Source organism: Gekko japonicus, unplaced genomic scaffold, assembly GCF_001447785.1.
Source record: "Gekko japonicus isolate JY-2015 unplaced genomic scaffold, Gekko_japonicus_V1.1 scaffold476, whole genome shotgun sequence".
NCBI classification, from domain to species: domain Eukaryota; kingdom Metazoa; phylum Chordata; class Lepidosauria; order Squamata; family Gekkonidae; genus Gekko; species Gekko japonicus.
Window position 1 is genome coordinate 648,708 of NW_015175984.1, and position 20,141 is coordinate 668,848.

General features: G+C 43.3%; 1 protein-coding gene across 1 annotated transcript in view; it reads left to right on the top strand.

The window, feature by feature from the left end:
• Nucleotides 1-20,141, top strand: part of MED13 (mediator complex subunit 13) — a 146,913-nt gene that overhangs the window by 21,438 nt on the left and 105,334 nt on the right. Inside the window, exon 3 of the mRNA XM_015426287.1 lies at nt 9,992-10,160. Coding sequence (XP_015281773.1) covers nt 9,992-10,160 — 169 coding nt within the window. The remainder of the gene's footprint in view (nt 1-9,991; nt 10,161-20,141) is intronic.

Genomic DNA, 20,141 nt, shown 5'->3' on the forward strand with positions numbered 1-20,141 from the left:
CTTCAGGAGCTCCTGCAAGGTGGTGTAGTTGTTGGCTGGGAGCTGGAATATCCTGGACTAGAAGCTAAGCTTGATCCAGGGTGAAAGGGGCGTGGTGCGATGGCTTGTAATTTTAGCTGTGCCAGGGCCGTAGCCAGGATTGTTTAACTTCGGGGGGCATTTAAATAATTCAGGGGGGGGGCATGGTATCAGTGGTGGGCAGGAGTAGGGATCAGAGTGGGCAGGAGTAGGGATCAGATGTTCCCTGTGGCGTGCCTCGTCCCCAGCCAGCCAAAGATACACTGTTGGCAGGCAGGGCAGGGTGATGGTTCAGCTCAGTGCAGCTGTGGCACATACAAAAAATAAAATAAAATGACTGGATGGGAAGTTGGGAGGCCTGGGTGGTAAGTCGGGGGGCCTGGCCCCGAGATGCCCCACTGTAGCTATGTGCCTGAGCTGTGCCAGTTAGCCTATAATGGTCTGCAGCAGGGCCCTGCAGTTGTATGTTGTGTCGGGAGCCCTTAAGCATGAAAGCCTCCAAGTAGTGCCAAAGCCTTGCCTCAGACTTTGTTATTCATGCCAGAAATGAGCTGAACTTCTCAAGGGCAAGCAGGCAGAGGGCCGCCTCCCATCAGCATAGCCTTATCAAGAAATTGAAACCCATTGTGAAAACCACAGAGCAGAGGCTGGCAGTAACCAGAATGCCCGTTGGGCATCATCTGTTGTCAATAATGTGGTGGTTATGCACACCCTGACCAGCTGTATTGCCTGGGCTAAATAAGCGTATTTAATAGCGCTGCGTAAAAACATTGAGGTAGGATGGTTTGAGGATAAACTTGCATTCTCACCCAGTTGGAGAGTCAGAAAGGCCCAACATTGCATTATGTTCTTTTAGAGTCATAGCCACCTCTCATTCTGGGCAGGTTTGGCATTCTTTCTCTCTGTGGGGCCCTTGGCTCCCTAGCACTGAATCCTGAAACCCTTCAGTAAATCCAGTTCAGAAAGTTTACTGGGCAGGGAGAGGGCCTATTATGGAAGCTGTATAATGCCCCTGTATAAATCGATGGTATGTCCTCATTTGGAGTACTGTGTACGGTTCTGGTCACCACACCTCAAAAAGTATATAGCATTGGAAAAAGTGCAGAAAAAGGCAACTAGAATGATAAAAGGGTTGGAACACTTTCCCTATGAAGAAAGGTTAAAGCGCTTGTGGTTCTTTAGCTTGGAGAAACGATGGCTGAGGGGTGACATGATCGAGGTTTATAAGATTATGCATGGGGTAGAGCAGGTTGAGAAAGAAGTACTTTTCTCCCTTTCTCACAATACAAGAACTTGTGGGCACTCCATGAAATTGCTGAGCGGTCGGGTTAGAACAGATAAAAGGTACTTCTTCACCCAAAGAGTGATTAACACATGGAATTCACTGCCTCAGAAGGTGGTGGCGGCTACAAGCATGGACGGCTTCAAGAGGGAACTGGATAAACACATGGAGCAGAGGTCCATCAGTGGCTATTAGCTACAAGGTATAGATAGGAACTCACAGGCTGGGGCAGGTGATGCACTGTATTCTTGGTGCTTGGGGGGGGGGCAACATTGGGAGGGCTTCTAGTGTCCTGGCCCCACTGATGGACCTCCTGATGGCACCTGGTATTTTTGGCCACTGTGTGACAGAGTGTTGGACTAGATGGGCCATTGGCCTGATCCAACATTGGCTTCTCTTATGTTCTTAAGCTACTTCTTCTACACTGCTTCGGTTGTCTTCTCCCTTCCTGACACTTGGCACAATTTGGCCCCCAGTCCAAAGGCAGGAGGTAGGCTTCTGATTTGGGAGGGGGGCTTAATTTCTATCGAAATGGTGGATGTAACTTTAAATTGGGCTCCCCATCGTTTTTGAGCCTTCAGGCACCTTTGGAATTCTGACAGAGTGGTGGGTGCCACCACAAAATGGCTGCCTCTGGAGGCAGAATCAACCATAAGATGCCAGGGAGTAAGTTAATGCTTAACTTTCCATCACTTCAGGCAGAAGCTTTGTTTAACAGGATGCCTTTCAAAATGAACATGCTCTATAAAACTTTTTCTTCCTTACACACAGCTTAATTTTCAGTCATGTAGTGAAGATTCTTGTGCTGTGGTGACAGCCGCTGCCAAAGCAACTTTAAAAAAATCTGCACAGCCAATCAGAACCACTGCTGAGAAAACCCCCCACCACTTTCTCAAAACACTTGATGAGCGCCAGAAAAGATGTCAGCGGGTGCCACGTTGGGGACCCCTGGTTTAAACGAAGGATTCTCACTCTATGAGTGTGTCCAGAAGAGGGCAACCAGGATGGTGAAAGGGTTGGAATCCAAGTCTTATGAGGAAAGGCTGAAAGAGTTGGGTATGTTTAGCCTGGGAAGGAGAAGGCTTAGAGGGGACATGATTGCAGTCTTCAAGTATTTGAAGGGCTGTCATGTAGAAGATGGAGTGGATCTATTCTATTCTCTCTTGCTCTGGATTGCAAGACTAGATCTAATGGGTGGAAATTACAAGGGAGTCGTTACCGGCTAAATATCAGGAGAAACTTCCTAACTATAAGAGTGGTTGAGCAGTGGAACAGACTGCTTCGGGAGGTGGTGGATGTTCCTTCGCTGGACGTTTTCAAGTGGAGGCTGGACGACCATCTTTTGGGTATGTTGTAGGGCTATCTTTCGGCTATGCTCCTGTAGAGTGCAGGGGGTTGGACTAGATGACCTGCAAGGTCCGTTCCAACTCTAACATTCTATGACAATATTTCTGGTTTGATGGTGACTCCAGATCACTCCATGGCAAGATGTATCTCGATCTTGGTCTGAAGCCTGTTTGGCAAAAGTGTGTGGTTTTGCAGGGATGAAGTGTTGGTGAGCCATTCCCCCCCCCCTCCATTTCAGCTCAGCATTAGTTAAAACAAGTAAGCTGAGCTTACAGTTTTCCTGCAATTAATGGTAGTGCTGACTCTTCTTAATTAGAAAAAGAAGTTCATCTTCTGACTACAGGCTAAAATGTTCTGCCAGCTATTGAAAATATAAATTATAATTTCAAATGGAGTTGCTGGTAGCCACTTAATTTTTTGTTTTGCCCCAGAGCCTCAAAGTACCCTGTCAAGTGAATACTGTCCTATACCTTGTCCCCTCAGTCAGGCTGACCAGTAATACATGTAATGTTTCAAAACAGACAGATGTTTATATTAAAGTTCTCCTTTCATCCTCTTTGACTGAGAAGTAGAGTAGTCTCTTCCAGAACATGTCTGAAGTGCTGACTTGAATGTGAAAATGTTTCTCAGGCATCTGCCCCTCCCCCCAAAAATAATGGTATATTAAGCTGTTGCTGTAAGGCACTTATGAGAAGGTTGATTTCAAATTAATCTCATTAGGTCTTTTCTTTGCCTTGTAGGTGAAGCCGTTCTGTCTTTTATTTTGCAAGATGTATAGTTCTTGCGTCTGATCATTATTTTGTGTCTTGAGAGTCTGTCTTCTGATTCCTTTAACTGCAGGGGTCTGTGCTCCCTTTGTGTGTGTAGTTCCCATTATTACGGATAACCATGTGCTCATCAGGGGCTGAATAATCCCTCACAGAAAGCATCAGGTTTGCTTGTGTTCGCCAGATAATTATAGCTATACAGGAGCTTTCCTGAACTGCCTGTTCTTATGGACAGCTAGCATAGGCAAACAGATTTTTTTTTTAAAAAAAGTGTACATAGGGCTGGCAGAAGTACTCTCATGAATGACATCTTTCTTTTGAATAAACTGTACTTTTTAAAAAGGGAGAATGGTATCCAGAATAGGTAGGTTGATGGATTGGTGACTCAGTATTCTGGTTCTATATTCTGTGACCATGTGTAGTCAAGAAACATTTCTATATTAGACATGTGTTAATAAGACTTTCTTTCCAGACCAAGCCCAAATTCACAACAGATTACACTGAGTGTAAGGAAGCTGCTTTTCTTCCACTGTCTGTCATTCCTAGGAGCTGCTGGCTTAGGTTCCTTACCTGGTTTAAAGAATTCCAGTGACCCACCTAAAAGTACTAAAGAGATTTGTGTTGAAGTGGTGGGATGCCACTACAAGCTTGGAAGGGTCACTGAGATCTAGATAATGAAACCAGAAATAACATTTTATTGGGGGGGGCACTCTGCAAATATCTGGGCCCTGAGAAATTAGCAAATCTCAAGCAGTCAAAATAATATCAGGCATTCAGTGTAAATAGCTACTTCTAAAAAGACTGCTAAAGAGTCATTGTAGGAATCCAGACTTTATGCAGGTTACTCCTTACAAGATGGGAAGCAAGGGACCAAAGCGAGACAGAGCAAGAGGGAAAGCAGAGATAACTACAACTAACAATTAGTGCTTGCGCAAGCTGCATTCTGATATTTCATAATTAATTTACATATTATCATGTAGTGTGTCATCATCAAGTTCATCTTCATGATAGCTCACCTTGGTAGATTGCTGCTATGACCAGGCAGTTGATCCACTAATAATTCCATAGTAGTGCTTGAATGCTGGTTGCTGAAGTCTGGAAACTCAGCCAGAAAGTGAATTCTGCAGAATCCCATTGGATGCTTTCTGATATGCGCATTTGGGATTGCAGCTCTAATCTAACATGCTACCCACTTATACTGTGGCTCTTTATGCCAATAAAGGTGTTGTATTTGTTATTTGTGTACTGTGTCTCAGGTAATCTTGAATTATGCTGTTAGTGTGCTCCACTGTTATGGGGCTACTTGGATGTCAATTCCCCTTTTTATTTACTTTTTATTCATTTAAAACATTTTTATGCTACCTTTCCACTCAATCAGGGTCAACAAGGTGGTGAACATAAGAATGTTAAAAGAATTAAAATTCAGTTAAAATTATAAAACCAATTAAAAACACATAACAAATAATACTAGAAGACGAGCCAATAACCGTTATTAGGGATAGATGCCAGGCAAAACAAAAAAAAGTCTTTGTCACGGCAGGACCAGGGGGCGTGACACAAGCAAGCAAAAGTCTTCCAAACTTTTGGTGGTACGATGGAGAAGGCCGTTTCATGGGTTGGCATCTCTGCATAAGGCAGTGAGGTCAGTTGCATGACATAAGCTTGGGCTCCTGTTCAACATGTAACACTAAACGTTGAGACCAGGAGATTCTGTTCCCTTCCCTTCTTAGTGCATATTTTTTTTTGTCCAGAGGCCAACCATTTCCTTTGCTCACTGTGTACATGTCAGAGGATTTGCCTAATGGTAGTGTTCTTCACTCCGAAGCAGAACAGTGAATTGCTTCCATACTCATAGGGCAGAGGGAGGTCTCATATTATGCTGAGGTTTGGAGTGGGCACAAGTTTTGCTAGAATTGCATAAGCCTCCCTGCCCCCAGTTTTCTCCCATTCTTAACAAAATCTGGGGAAGGCATCTATGTGCTCTGATACATCTTGTCTGACCAGATGTCCAGGAGCATTTGCCCTCATGGCACATGGAATTATTTATATGGTTCATTTTTACCTTGTTTTTCTCCCCACTGGGGATGCGGAGTGCCTTACAATATTCTCCCCCCTTCTGCATTTTATCCTCACAACAACCCTGAGAAGTAAGTTACATTGAGAGTATGCAACTGGCCCAAGGACACCCAGCAAGCTTCCATGGCGATATCAGGATTCGACCCTGGGTCTCCCAGATCCTAGTCTGATGCTCTAACTGCTACACTACACTGGCTGTCTTTATTTATGGGAGGTGTGTGCACATCAGTGTTCCCTCTAAGCTGAGTTAGTGTGAGCTAGCTCACAGTTTTTTAGCCTCCAGCTCACACATTTTTGTCTTTGCTCAGGAAGGATGGCTCCAGAGCAAACTATTTATGCAGTAGCCAAATCGCTGGCTCACAACTTTAATGCCAGTAGCTCACAAAGTAGACTTTTTGCTCACAAGACTCCACAGCTTAGAGGGAACATTGGTGCACATCCTCTTGATCCAGATTGAAGAATGTTCAAATTGCCCCTTCAGTGTCTGCCAGCGGAGGCTCTCTTGGAGGTCTGTTGGCATACTTGGAACTTTAAAACTTTCCAAGTGGATTGCTGTGGATTATAAATATTTAATGTTGGTTGTATTGTGCTGCTCAAGGGCCATTTTGATAAAGATTGATCGATGCTGGCTGCAAACAATTTTTTTTTCTTCCACTGACAATCACTTTCTGATGCTTTTGGCGAAACTTTAATCACAAAATGCTGATGTAAATCCAGGCTGTTTGTATGCCTGAGTTCAATACAGAGAGAAGAAAAGATCCTTTGCAATGGTTTTGAAGAGAGCAGGTGTGGCTGCATTGCACACTCTTGTTATAATGAAGATGTCTTAAGTAGAGAAAAATAAGTGGGAGTGGTCACTGATGAAGAAAATGAATGGTTAGTTTTGAAGAATTTCTCCAGGGAACCTCCCCCAAATTGTGCATGTCCTATAATCATTGGAATGTGGACCCAGTGTTACAATCGTGCTTTGAGATGGTTCCTGGCCTTATGTATCTCTTGGCTGTCACTTGTAATTAAGGCTGGCATAGTGGGAATTCTTATTTTTAGTAGTAGTGGGGGAAGAGCTAAGTCTGTCATCGTATTCTAAATAGACGGCTGTCATAGTTGATAGCAGTAGCTTCTAAAGTTTGAAGGAGCACTTTCCTGTCATCTTGGGCTGCTATGAAAGCTCTCTGCGTCTGCTAGGGAGCCCCAGTGTCTTGTGGTGGATTTTCCGTGTGTTTGAGACTGAACAGTTAATCCAGAGCACTGGCTCAGCCTGTTGGCCTCTTGATTGACATTTGTGTAATAATCCACTCTCTTCTGGCTTGGACTCCCTATGAAGTGGTGTAGCAGCACTTAAATAAATGTACGATGTTGATGTTAATGTGGAAATTGCTGCCAGAGGATGTAGTGATGGTCACAGGAATAAACAGCTTTAAAAGGGGATTAGAGAGATTCATGGAGAATAGGTCTATCAATGGCTACTAGCCATGATGACTGAGGGGAACCTGCACATTCAGAGGCACTAAGCCTCTGAATCCCAGAGCCAGGGGTCAACCTTGGGGGAAGGCCTCAGCCTCTGTGCCCTGTCATTGGCCGTCCAGAGAAACTGGTCGGCCACTATGTGAGACAGGATGCTGGACTAGACGGGCTGCTGGCCTGATCCAGCAGGGCTCTTTTTATGTTCTTATGTTTGCTCTTGGCAGTGTCATGGTTGCTGATTTCACCCACCCTCCCCCAGTCCCAGGACATCTTGGTAGAGTGGTTGGGACACTGTACAGCTTCAGCATCTTGAGAATAAAGTATTTCCCTGATGCTGGGTCTAGGGTTGGGAGGCTTCTAATAGAGTCTGGATTGAACACCTTATGAGGCCGTGCCATGGGTACAGTACTCAGGAATTTTTTTGACACACTTGTTAGTTGATGTTTGTGGATAGAGATGATCTACCTTCTAGAGTGCCTGATGAAGGAGGATGGTGAACTGGTGCAGTAGTAGTCTATGAACACATAGTACATACTCATATTCTGAGTGTCTATATACGGTATCTATATAGTAATCCTCTGGTTTAAGAAGGGGATATAGGGTGCTTCACTTTTGGGGAGCTAACATTGTTCAGGTATCCGACATGGAAACAGTATCTCTTGCACATGATAAAATCACATTCTCAGGACATTTGTCAAGTAAAGAATGTTTGCCATGAAAATGCATCATATAGATTCAAAATTGGCCTTCTGTGTTCTGATGAAATGTGGACATCCCTGCCTGCTTGCCAGGCTTTCAGACTTTCAGATGTCAAGAGGCATCTCAATGTTCCCATTGTTCGGTCAAGACATCGTGTCCTTTGCTGTCAAAGGTAGGCCGCGCTGTGGTCACCCGTGCTCTGGAACCCTTAGGATAAACCTCTTCATGTCTTTCTGAGGGAAGAGTTGTAAAGGTCATTGAGATTTCTGCTAATGCCACTGCGGCTGGCTGTATACCTTGACTTTGTGTGGGTGTATTGGATTTTTTTTTTTAAGGTTAGCATTTTGATTACTGTCTTGTGTGTTCATTCTCATGTGAGGTAAAAATGCTTGATGTTTGTCTACAGTCCCTTGATAGGTCTTTTTTTTTTTTTGCCTTCCTGGATACATGTGGATTTTTACATCAGTCACCGTCCTGCGTTTCAGCCATACCTTTCAAGGCAGAGAGAAGGGAATACTTTTCAGCTGCATGATCCTTCTTGTTGTTTGTTACCTAAACACCTGTCATTGACAGGCATATAGAGAGGGAAAGGCCTTTATAATTAAGTCTGAGGGTCAGCCGTACAACTCTCTTCTGCAGGATTGCTGATGGGGGAGGCCGCAACTGCACAGTATCCAGCTTGGGGGCAGTTTTGCCCTCTCCTCAGGGGTATTCCCAAGCCTAGCACTCCCCCCCCCCCCCGGGGCTAGAGCTTTTGGTCATGCTAGAATGCACCTGTGTTGGGAAACACCTTTTTAGAGGAGGCATAATAATTCAGCTACATGGAAGCAGTTTGGGAGAGTTAAGCATGTATTAAGGTCTTTCCTTAAAGCTAGAGAAGCGTCAAAGTGCTTGACTCGGCTGGTTGTACCCGACAGTAGATAAATGAGTTGCATAAGCAAAGTAGACATGCAGCACAGGTAGTACAAATGTTACAGTGGGAGAAATGGAAGCCTGTGGAAGGCCACCTTTGACAGTGTGCTGCATCTATTCTGCTGGGCCTAGTGATGTATTGCACTTTTTAAGCAGCCCCTTGGGCAAGGCAAGGCACTGTTCCTTCTGAGTGAGGAGATTACTATTCTGTAGAGATGCCTTGTGATACGTAGGTAAATGCTGATATTTTAACTCAAGCGGTAGCTTCATTTTACAAGCTAGGTTCACAAACGCTTGACTGTCTAGCTGGAAGAAGCTAAGGAAGCAGGAAAAATATGTAGGTTATAAGAAAGTGTTGTGGTGGACCACAAGGCAGTAGATTTTATGAAAGCTGTAGTTAAAATTATATCCAGTTATCTGAGAAGCTTGGTTTGCAATAGACAAAGAATATAATAAACTTAGACCTGTTTTTAACTCCAGTTTTGGCTTTGCCCTTTTTAAGTTCAATACTGCATCCACAGTGGTCAGGAACTTGTGTTACTGGTAATTGGCGGGAAAAGTGGATTTTTTTAGGATTTGATCAAGAGAACTTTGTCAGGGCAAAATGCATTGGGCTTTTAAGAAAAGCTGTTTGTGACAGTCGTTCCCCCCCTCCCACCACCATGGTTCTGCAGGAGATCTGCAGGAACATTGCCAAGGGTATCAGATGCTCTTGCTTTTAGAAACTATAGGTTTAAACTCTGTGTGCATCAGGATGTGTATCCAAATGAAGGCACATCCCATTGAAAGCAGTGGGTGGGGAGTCGAGCTGCTGCTGCTCTTTCTTTTCCTACCAGAAAGAAAATGTGATAAGAATTGGAAAGAATGTGGGATTGTTTGATCGGGTGGAACTAAAATACTTGTGTCAGAAATGAAACCTGCTAGATGATTGAGGCATCCCTATAATGTATTTCATACAGTTTCAGATTATTTGCCTTGTGCACCTAGCTGCGCCGTACTCTGGGAAAGCACAAAATTAATATTTCCCTGAAGAACTGTATCTTGCCTTTAGTGGAGGAAAATTCATTCTTCATCCTTTTCAATGAAAAAATTGAGATTAGATGGCATATGAAATGCTACTCTGCAGTCTGAGGACGATCACACATCACAGCGATTCCAGGTTGATATGCTCAACAAGGAATTGCAGCCCGTCTTGAGGCCATGACAGATGACGTGTGCTGGAAACATGCATGTTTTGTTTTTAGTGATGCATTTAAGATGGGGATGGCCAATAACTCTGTGGTACAGCACATGTACAATAGTAGATTAGATAGACTGTTAGTCTGACTTGGTACAACACAGCTCCATACGTTCAGGATGATTTAGGGGATTCCTTGTAATTTCAATGATAGCTTGATGTTAACTTTGGTTTATTTCGCCCTTTCAGATGAAGAAGATGGTGTATGGGAGAATGGGCTTTCCTATGAATGTCGTACTCTACTTTTTAAAGCAATTCACAACCTGGTGGAAAGATGTCTGATGAACCGGAACTTTGTGCGCATTGGGAAATGGTTTGTGAAGCCTTATGAGAAAGATGAAAAGCCTATAAATAAAAGGTATGGTCTGTTCCCCCCCCTTTCCCTTTCCCCTATCTCTGTGTATTTTACTTGCAGCTATACAGTAATAGCTATTTGCTTTATACCTCAAATAGTGAGGGCAAATTTTATATATTGATGGAATTGACTTCTGTATCTACATTTGCAATTTCTTATAAGAGAGTCTGCCTCTACAGCTATAGTTATGTTTGAATGGCTTCATTATTCGTGTTTGTTCTGATAACACCAGAGCCAGGATTTTCGCATTGGGTGTCTTGCACAGGCTACTGTCACCCCAGAATAGAAATGTGTGGGGAATCATCCCATGGCAAAGGTGTGTAAATAAGTGGCATTGCAGAATTTTTAAGATCTCTGTTATGAGGGCAGGGTAGTGTTGTTTTGTTCCTGCTTTCTTTGGCGTACTATGTAAACATTGTCTGGCCTTAAGTACTCTTTTTGTGGCTTTTTTATTGTGTGTGTTTTTGTTAGGGAGAACACTTCCACAGTTGTGGGTTGTTTTGCATGCCTTTCAGAATTATGCTGAAGAACTCTTTGAGGGTCACTTCACTGGTTTTCTCTAAGACACTATAAAATGTGAATTGCAGATGCATGTTTCTCAACAACAAGGGAGTCCCGCTAGCTGTAGGTACCTGGTACGTTGATACTCTCTTGTGGAACAGTGTTTGCCATTCATATCACAAATTTACAGGAAGCACCAATGTAGCTGTGGCCAAACTAGACTGGCACGTAACAGTGTGAAGCAACTCTTGCACTTCTTTCCCAATGAGTTGTGTGCAAACTCTTATCTCTTCCCAAAATGCTGTTAATGATGCCCTTTATTTTGTTTGGATGAAAGTCTTTTGTAATGCATGCTGATTTTAGCCTGACAACAAAACAACCAAAACTCTGGCCGGTTCCTTCATAAAGAAATCAAATGACCTGTTCTTATAACAGGTTTCTCTGTCATTTAATTTGGCAGTGCCATATGCTTCTTTCAATTATGTTGTGTCTGATTTTAATTCTGAAGTTGCTGCTAAGTAAATGTGTGATTCCCTTCCTTTTAAAAAAGTAGTCTTGCTTGCTGAAGCCATTTTGAGAAATTCATTTTACAGACATTCAATTTACAGTCATTGCAGTCTGTATGTAATTGAGATCTTGCTGGTTTAAAAAGCCCAGGTGTCAGGTAAATGGGGAAACATACAGGTATGCTAGCAAATATGAGTACTTGCTAGCTAACATAAGAGCTGTCCTTGAAAAAGAGCAGCTTCTGTCAGAGCTCTCTCAGCCCCACCTACCTCACAGGGTGTCTGTTGTGGGGAGTGGAAGGGAAAGGAGTTTGTAAGTCGCTCTGAGACACCTTTGGGTAGTGAAGGGCGGGGTATAAATCCAATCTCCTCCTCCTTCTTCCATAATCCGAGGAGTAATTAATAATAATTATTATTATAATATGGCATTGTGTCTAGCATAGCCAGGAGATCCGAAGATTGTCTGGCAGCATGAAGTTTAGCTTTTTAGCATCATGGTGAGCTAGACATACATTTTGCGCTCAGAGAGTTCTAAAAGAGCTGTGACTGACCCAAGATAACCCAGCTGGCTTCATGTGGAGAAGTGTGGAATCGAACCCATTTCTTCAGATTACAGACTGTCGCTCTTAACCACTACACCATGCTGGCTCTGTAACCTAGGAGTACTCATAAAGCTAGCAAAAACCCTTTGCCATAGATTTCAGGTTGATGACCAAGTTGCCTCTCAAGTCTGTGCCATTCAGCAAGAGCTAACTGTGGGTATGCTTTAACATAACATAACAACACGATTAAAAAAAAAAAATTCTCGTGCAGGATTTCCTCCTTGGAGAAACGTCATTTCCTCAGCCTTTGTGGAATATCATCTTAATGGACAAAATTAGCATCACCCTAGTGGGGGCTGGCTATCATGAGATATAAATTACCACAGACAGCCCAAAGACTGCTATTTGAAAGGCAGGGGGGGAAAGTCCACTGCAGATCTAGAGGGAAGAGTGGTGAAGTCTCATGAGTTCCATCAGCATATGTAGGACATTCCCTCTTTACATTCCCAAGGAGTAGAGTCTGTTTAAACGAACTGCCTCACTGGGCAGATAGTGTCTCTGTTGGCCACAGAGGGAAGTTCAGTTCCAGCTCTCAGTCTGAACGTGGACTGTAATAGAGAGCAGCAGGTGCACAGACCAAGCCCCCAGATCAGAGTGAAGGCAACAGTGGCCTTTTGTTTTCATTGCCAATAAAGGCAGGAGGTTACCTGATTTGTCACTGATTTTGTACCTTCATGCTACTACATTGTAAAATCCAGATCCACAATAAAGGTATGTTGGTGTTGCAGTTCTTCAGTGCTTGTGCTGTTTCAGCTGTTTCATGAAGGGGTTTATTTTGATTTGCTACTCCTTTTGCCTTCCAGGCAGTTTGACACCCTCTCATCCCCTGAATCAAGGTCCTTTTGTTACTTCCTTCTCCCTCACGTGCCTACCACATTCAGTGTCCTCAGGCATGGAAGCCTTGGTATCATTTGGGGTTGCCTATCAATCTCCAGAATGGTTGCAGAGATCTCATGATGTAGTCTTTTTTATTATTTATTCATTTTGTTAACGAGAAATAGAAATTACAATGAGCAAGCAGTGATGTACATATATACTTTTCAAAGTCCAAAGATAAATCAAGGCAAAGAGATTAAAGCTAACATTAAAAATAATGCAACTGGTAAAACTGGCAAATTGGGATATAACTGTAAATATACAATGTTGATCTCAACAGTCTGTGATATGATCTAGAAAAAGAATACACTGAGCTCCAGTACCATGTGATAAAGTAGCTGTGTGGCTGCTGAACTGGAGTGGAATAGTACAATCGAGATACTATGACTTAGATCACTTGACTCTTCACCTGTAAAAAGAAAGAAGAAAAGCAAGCAAGAAAAAAGAAATAAGGGGGACTGCAAGAAAATAATAAATATAAATGAATAAAGAAAAAAATAAAGAAGTATGGAAAGAGGTGAAGGTGGCAAAGAGCTTGGTTAAAGTGAAAGCATTTGTTTGTATACTGTATTAGGAGGCAGTAAGTCTTGGACAAGTATATACTCAAAAAATGGGAGCCGTTTCTCCTCAAATTATGTTCTCCTAGGATAGAGATCAGATTGAAGTAGCTTATCAGTGATTTTCTTCATCATCAGATGGTCCCATATCTTCAAAAGCCAGGTGTCTATGGATGGTAGCGATGGCCATTTTCCAGTAGGATGCTAATACTGTTTTGGCAGCTGTAAGGCTTTGGATGAGCTCCCAATTGATTCTGGGAATTGAAGGATCTCGAATGTATTGTAAAAAGATCAATTCTGGGAATAGAGGTAGCGAGTATCATGAAGGTAGTCTTAAGATCTTCAGCAGCATTTTAAAAGTTGTTTCTACAACTTTTGGGGTTTTTAATCCCCCCCCCCCACAATTAAGTAGCCTTAATCCCCCAATGTATTCATTCTTTGTTTCTTATTTTTCTGCAAAAACTGGTGGTTCTCTCAGGTTTGCAGGAGCATCCCCCTTATCTGTGTGTGTCTCCGTTGTGCAGATTTTCTCATCTGCACCCCGAGGCAAAGTTTGGAATTAGGTGTATGGTTGAAACATAATTGATTTGTTTCATGTTGCGCTTTCTCATTAACTGGATTTGTGTGTGTGTGTTCATTCCCATTCTCTACTAACCCCCCCCCCCCCCCCCCTTGCACACAGAGATTTAGAGGTCTGGAAAGCTTTTTTTAAACCCCTCCCCCCAATGAATAGCAGTATCCTCTTGAAATCTGAGTATGTGGTTTTCAGACTTCATGATTTTTCTCTTGTTTTTGTTGTTGTGGTTTAACACCATTAACTGTCACTCTTTAAAAATAGCCTTGTCTTTAAAAGTCAATATTGGCTTTATGTGTGCTGCATAAAGTATCATGGTAATTGTTCTGCCAATTCAGATGAGCACCTGATAAAGGAAATAACAGTTGTGCAGTTATATGCTTTTCATATAGAACAATAGAATATAATGACCTGACCTCTAAAATGAATAAATGTGTTAAAAAGCTGAGTGATTGCCACATAGACTTCTTCTTATTGGCTTAAACTTTTAATGAATAATTCACTTATCACTGAAAGGGCAGAAATAATTAGCCTTTTAAATATCTCTGCACTTAGTCTGTGCCCTTCAGATTTTCCTATTGACATGGCCTTAGGACATTCTTGAAGGAAATTCCCTGGCTAGCGTTGGGCAGCTTTTCTTAAGTGTGTTTCTGTCACGGTTGAATTTCAGCCGCTTCTCTTTTGCAAAAATTCCACCAGAGGAATACTTGCAGTGCTTGCAGGCAAGCCTGTTTTTTTTTTTTTTTAATCTCTCAGGAGAACAGGCATTTTTTAAAAGGAAGAAATGTTAAATGTGTGCAGACTTGTTTTATGAAAGGAATATTTTGCAGAGGGGGAGAGAACAAGACTCATCTATGTAGTTAGTACGTACTCAGATATTTAACCCACCCCACCCTAAGGGAAGCTACAGCTGTCTTGCCTGACTGAACTGCTGTGTGCCTTATTAGGGGCTTCCACCTCCAATTTGAATGATTATCACAGATGAAATGGTATTTAAATAACTTGAAGCTATTTAATTGTTTGTGGGCCATTCAGATGGCTGTTTCAAATGAGAGGTGGATCACTCTATTGCACCACAGTGTATTAAGGTATGCATACTGTGTTGTGTGGTGTTAAGGTAATGAAGCAAGCTCTGGTTGGCTAAATATTTACATACTTGAAAATTTCGGGGGAGAGGGGAGAATGGAAGTTTTTCCAGAAAAAAGCTATACCCTAAGTATCCAGAAACTTTATATTGCCACCCTCATCTGTAATAATTATCATGAAGTGTAACATTACTTTCTGGCGATTAAACTATGCACTCTCCCATTTTAAGAAGATTGTAGGGACCTCTTCATAAATTACATTGTTGTTTAAGTGTAGAGTATGTATCACGCAGGTATACTCAATGCGGAAATGGATTGCAGCCTCTGGAGATGAGCACTATGTGTGGAATAATAAATGCAAAGTGAGCTTTGAAAGACTATTTACAATTGAAAGTTTGAAATCACCAAAGGAGGAATATATTATACACATGCATTCTCACACACATGCAGTCTTCTGTTTGGGCAAAAAAATAAAATCTAGCATAGGGATGGGCAACATACAGTCCCCAAGACTTGTACTAAGTTACCAAGCTCCCAGCTAGATTTTTTTTGCTTGTTTCTTGTCCTCATGGTTGCAGATAAATTCTGAAATGTGATGTTAAATTATCGAGAAGCACAAGTTGATTGACTTCTGTCACATGGACTTGGTAATGAAATCCCATCATGGGATCCATGTTAAGTCTACTAATGCAAAAAGTAGACTTGTAAAGCCATAGACTTCAGGATTCTCCTTCTGAGATGGAGGACATCTTGGTGAGTGATTCCCACCATCCATTCAGGGAGGCAGGAACAACTTTTTTCTCCTTCCTGCTTCTGCTGTGGGAGTCACCTGCCCTTCAGTTCTCTTCCTGCCTCATCAGGGAGAGCAGTTAGAGAGTAGGCTGTCCTACTTTCTATTTCTCTTCTTATTAACGCTTACTATTTTCCTTGCTTTTACTGGATCTTACTTCCTACTGGCTCTTGATTCCTTTCACAGCTCCCCATCTTAGGAAACAGAGTGCCTTAAAGGAGCAGCGACCAATTTGGATAGTCGGTTTGCATGGCATGTCTTTCGGCTGCTCAAGCCATGAATCATTGGGAGGATAGCAGAGTTGGAGGCTCCCCTCATGGCAGGTGTGTAGGAGAGTCCTCAGATTGGGCAGGCACTGATCCTAACAGGGCTGCATTGGCTGCAGTAGATCAGATTCCCAACAAGTGCAAAAAAGCTCTGCCTTCAGAAAACAGCTCCTGAGTGCTCGGCCTGCTCAAATTTGTCGGTTATGAGCCGTGGCCATTTTGGTCACACCAAAGGAGGCTGTGAAGAAGATCCTATCACCTCCACAGTTGGGTGCGGGAACTGGTGAGAACAATCAGGAATCCCTGATTCAAGTCTCCACAGAGCCAGCAAATGATCCTGTGGGCCGACGGAAGGGTAACATACCCCCCTCCACCCCGGGCCTTTTAATTTTCCTCCAGAGTTCTTCTCACTAATTAGACAGACCATGAGGGAAGAGATTGAGAATTTCTGCCATCAGGGAAGATTTAGATCAGATAAGGCTTTATCCAGTCCTCCCTCTTCTCCCCCCTCCCAGGCATGAGAGCGCAGGAGGAGTCTCATTGATTAAAGAAGGCTTTGGATGGCCAACTAAAGAGGCTCTTAGATTTTTTTTGCTTTGGATGGCCAACTAAAGGCTTTGGATGGCCAACTAAAGAGGCTCAGAAGGATTCACTCAACAGGAAAAGTGGGAGAGATAGTCCACTACAGGGACCCAGTCCTTCTTCAGAGAGCGATATAGATGACAGGGAGGAGGGACAATTCCTCTCTGATGAGGAAGAAGAAGATATTGAGGCCCCTGAACAGTCAGAGTTTTTGAATCAGAGGACTACCAACACCTCCTGTCTAAGACACCTGCAGCACTAGAGCTACAGGAGATCATGGGAGGAGAGGATCAAACCTCCACAGTGCCAGACTTAAAGCGCAGACCAAAGGGAAATAAAGAATTCTTGCCTAGGTCCAGCACAAATGAGAAGGTTTTTTTCTTCTTCCCTCAGTTCTTTGAGAAGCAGTTGAAATCAGAATGGTTGGAACCCATGGCTAATGGGCAATTACCAGGCTTTGTTTAAAAATTATGTACTTTACCATCTTATGCCAGTGATTTTTTGCAGGTGCCCCTGATTGATGTTCCTGTCACAGCGTTACAGTCATCTTGACTATTGTTGGAAGATGATCAAGGTTCCATCAGGGATAGCCTGGACAAAAGGGCCGACTTTACGCTAAGGAAATCACACAAGACCACAGCCATGGGGATCAGAGTGTCCGCTACGGCTTCTGTAGTATCCAGGGCAGCCATGGCCTGGACCAGAAAGGTGCTTCAGCTGATTCCAGACAACAGTAGCCATCTGAATGAAGGTGTCAATGGGCTAGTCAAGGCCATTTCCTTCACAGTGGATGCAATCTTGGACTCCTTGATTTTTTCCTTGAGGGCCATGGCTTCAGCAGCAGCAGCCAAGAGGACATTATGGCTGTGCACATGGCAGGCAGATTACCACTCCAAAGCCATAGTCTCGGCCTACCCATTCCAAGGAGGCAGACTGTTTGCTGATGCGCTTGACAGAATCCTGATGGAGACTAGGGATAAGAAAAAGGCACTTCCCAGAATCTTGAGGCACAATGACAGAAGGCCCTTTGGAATTTTTTCCTTTTGTGCTCAACATGTGCTTCCTAGATTCAAACAAGAAGCAAGAAGATCCAACTGGAATCAGTCAAGACAACCATTAGGAAGGGGAAACTTTAACCCCAGGTTTAACAAGCAGCCAAACATCAGATCAGACAGGGCTGATTGAGATGGGAAAACCTCTAAGGTGTGACTTGCTATCCACTCGAGTGGGAGGCCGTCTGCTTCACTTCAGGGATGTCTGGATCAATTCCCATGCTGACAATTGGTTAGTGGGAATAGTCACCAATGGATACACCATAGAATTCAACCCCCCGGGCTGATTCATAATATCCCCTGGCCACAAGAACCCACAAAAACTGGTCAGAACAATCAAGGCGATAGAACATATTCTCAGCACTCAAGCCATAGAGCCCATCCCTCACTCAGATAGGGAGCATGGAGTGTACTCTGTTTTCTTTATGGTCCCCAAAAAGAACAGGGACTGGAGAGCAATTTTCTATCCGAAATACCTTAACAGGTTCATGAAATTTGAGGCATTTCAGAATGGAGATGGTACAGTCAATCACTGAGTCCTTACAATCGGAAAAGTACCTCACATCGACAGACCTGATGGAGGCTTATCGTCACGTCACAGTCACATACCAGTCTTTCAAGGTCACCGGAAATGTCTGCGTTTTTGTGTCGGAGAGAACCATCTACAGAGCTCTGCCTTTCGGCCTCTCTACAGCCCTGAGGGTTTTCTCAAAATTGCTGATCAATCCAGTTGTAAAGTTGCGAGAACAAGGAGTTCACATCCAGCTTTATATGCAGGACCTGCTAATCAGGTCCAGTTTCTGCCAGAAGTCAAGGGAAGACATGGAGAAAACCCACTGATTCCTTGTGAACCTTTCCAAGGACTCCCTAAAACTGACACAGAGATTGGAACACTTTGGTGTTTTCATAGATACCAAGTCCAACTGTCTCTTTCTCATAGACAAGAAGAGTGAGGGAAATGAAGGATATCACTGCATCAGTAATATAGAGCAGATCCTAATCACTAATGACCATCCCAGCATTGATGGGTCTATTAATTTCAAGCATAGACATGATACATTGGGGCAGATTTCATTCCAGGCATCTGCAACTGCTTTTGAGACTTTTCAAAGTTCAGATCTTAAGAAAGGAAGACTTATGAATCCACATTCCACTAATGGTGAGGTCCAATCTCCCCTGGTGGACAAGGATGTCCAACCTTCTAAAGGACAAGAGATATTGGATCCCAGAAATAAAACAGATGTTCACAGATGCCAGTCTATCCAGATGGGGGGTGACGCTCGACGAAGAACCAGTATAGGGTTGTTGGAGCAAGAAAGAAGCAACTTGCTAGAGCTTCGAGCCATCCATCTAGCTGTAATCCATTTCGGAACCAAAATAGCTCAATCCCACGTCTTGATACAAACAGACAATATAGCGGCAAAAACTTACCTTAACTAACGTGGGGATCCAGGTCCACAATGCTTCACAGGAAAGCGGCCAGGATCCTAACATGGCCAGAGAAGAACCGGTCTTCTATCAGGGCAGAACACATCAAGGGAATGGCAAAGCAATTGAAGAGGGAGAATGGTCCCTCAAGAAGGAACTGTTCAACCTAATTTTGGTCCACTTCAGCTCCTCACTGGTGGATCCCTTCACATTCCTCAATGAACCATCAGGTGGATCAATTCTTCACCAGGTTCCCTCATCCTCAGACCAAAGGAACAGACACTTTACCATCAAGCTGGCTGAGAGCTTTGCAATACTACCAAAACTGATCTGAAAAGATCAAGGAACAACAGGCAGAGGTCATCCTAGTGGCTCCCTTTTGGCCTCATTGCCCATGGTTCTCTGCTCTACTTCAAATGTCTACAGATCCACCTCTGAGACTCCCGGTATCCGTGGATGTACTACAACAGGAACCAATCTGGGTCCCACACCTGGAGTGGTTAAATTTGATGACTTGGAGATTGAACAGGATAACTTCCTCCCACTGGATTACAGCACAGAAGTCACAAATACTCTCCTTGCTTCTAGGAGGCAATTAACCAAAAGAATATATAACACTGCTTGGAGGGCATTTGTTCGATGGTGTAGGAAGAAGAGTGTCGATGCCCTAAACCCACAACTCAAGTCACTTACAGACTTCCTTCAAGAAGGCATCAACAGAGGTTTGAGAGCTGCAGCACTTCGATGGCAAGTTGCAGCGCTGTCTACAGTGTTACCTCAAGTTGACGGTGTCAGTCTGTCAAGGCATCTACACATACGCCACTTCATCAAGGGAGCAACTCTAAAAGATCCTCCACAGATGCATAGATCTCCAACCTGAAAACCACTCTTTGAACCAATTAGATTTTGTTGAAGTGACTGAGAATGAAAACTATTTCTGGTGGCCATCACTTCCACTAGAAGGGTATCTGAGCTCAGAGCCCTTTCCATCAAGCTCAAGCTCTATATCTTCCAGAAGGATAAGGTCTTTATCAGCAGGTCTCTCAAGGCTTGTATCATCGAAGCATACAAGCTCCACAAGCTGGATGTGCCACATGGAAGTATGGCTCATTCAGCGAGGAGCATGGCAACCAACACATCATTTGCTAGACACGCCACAGTGGAA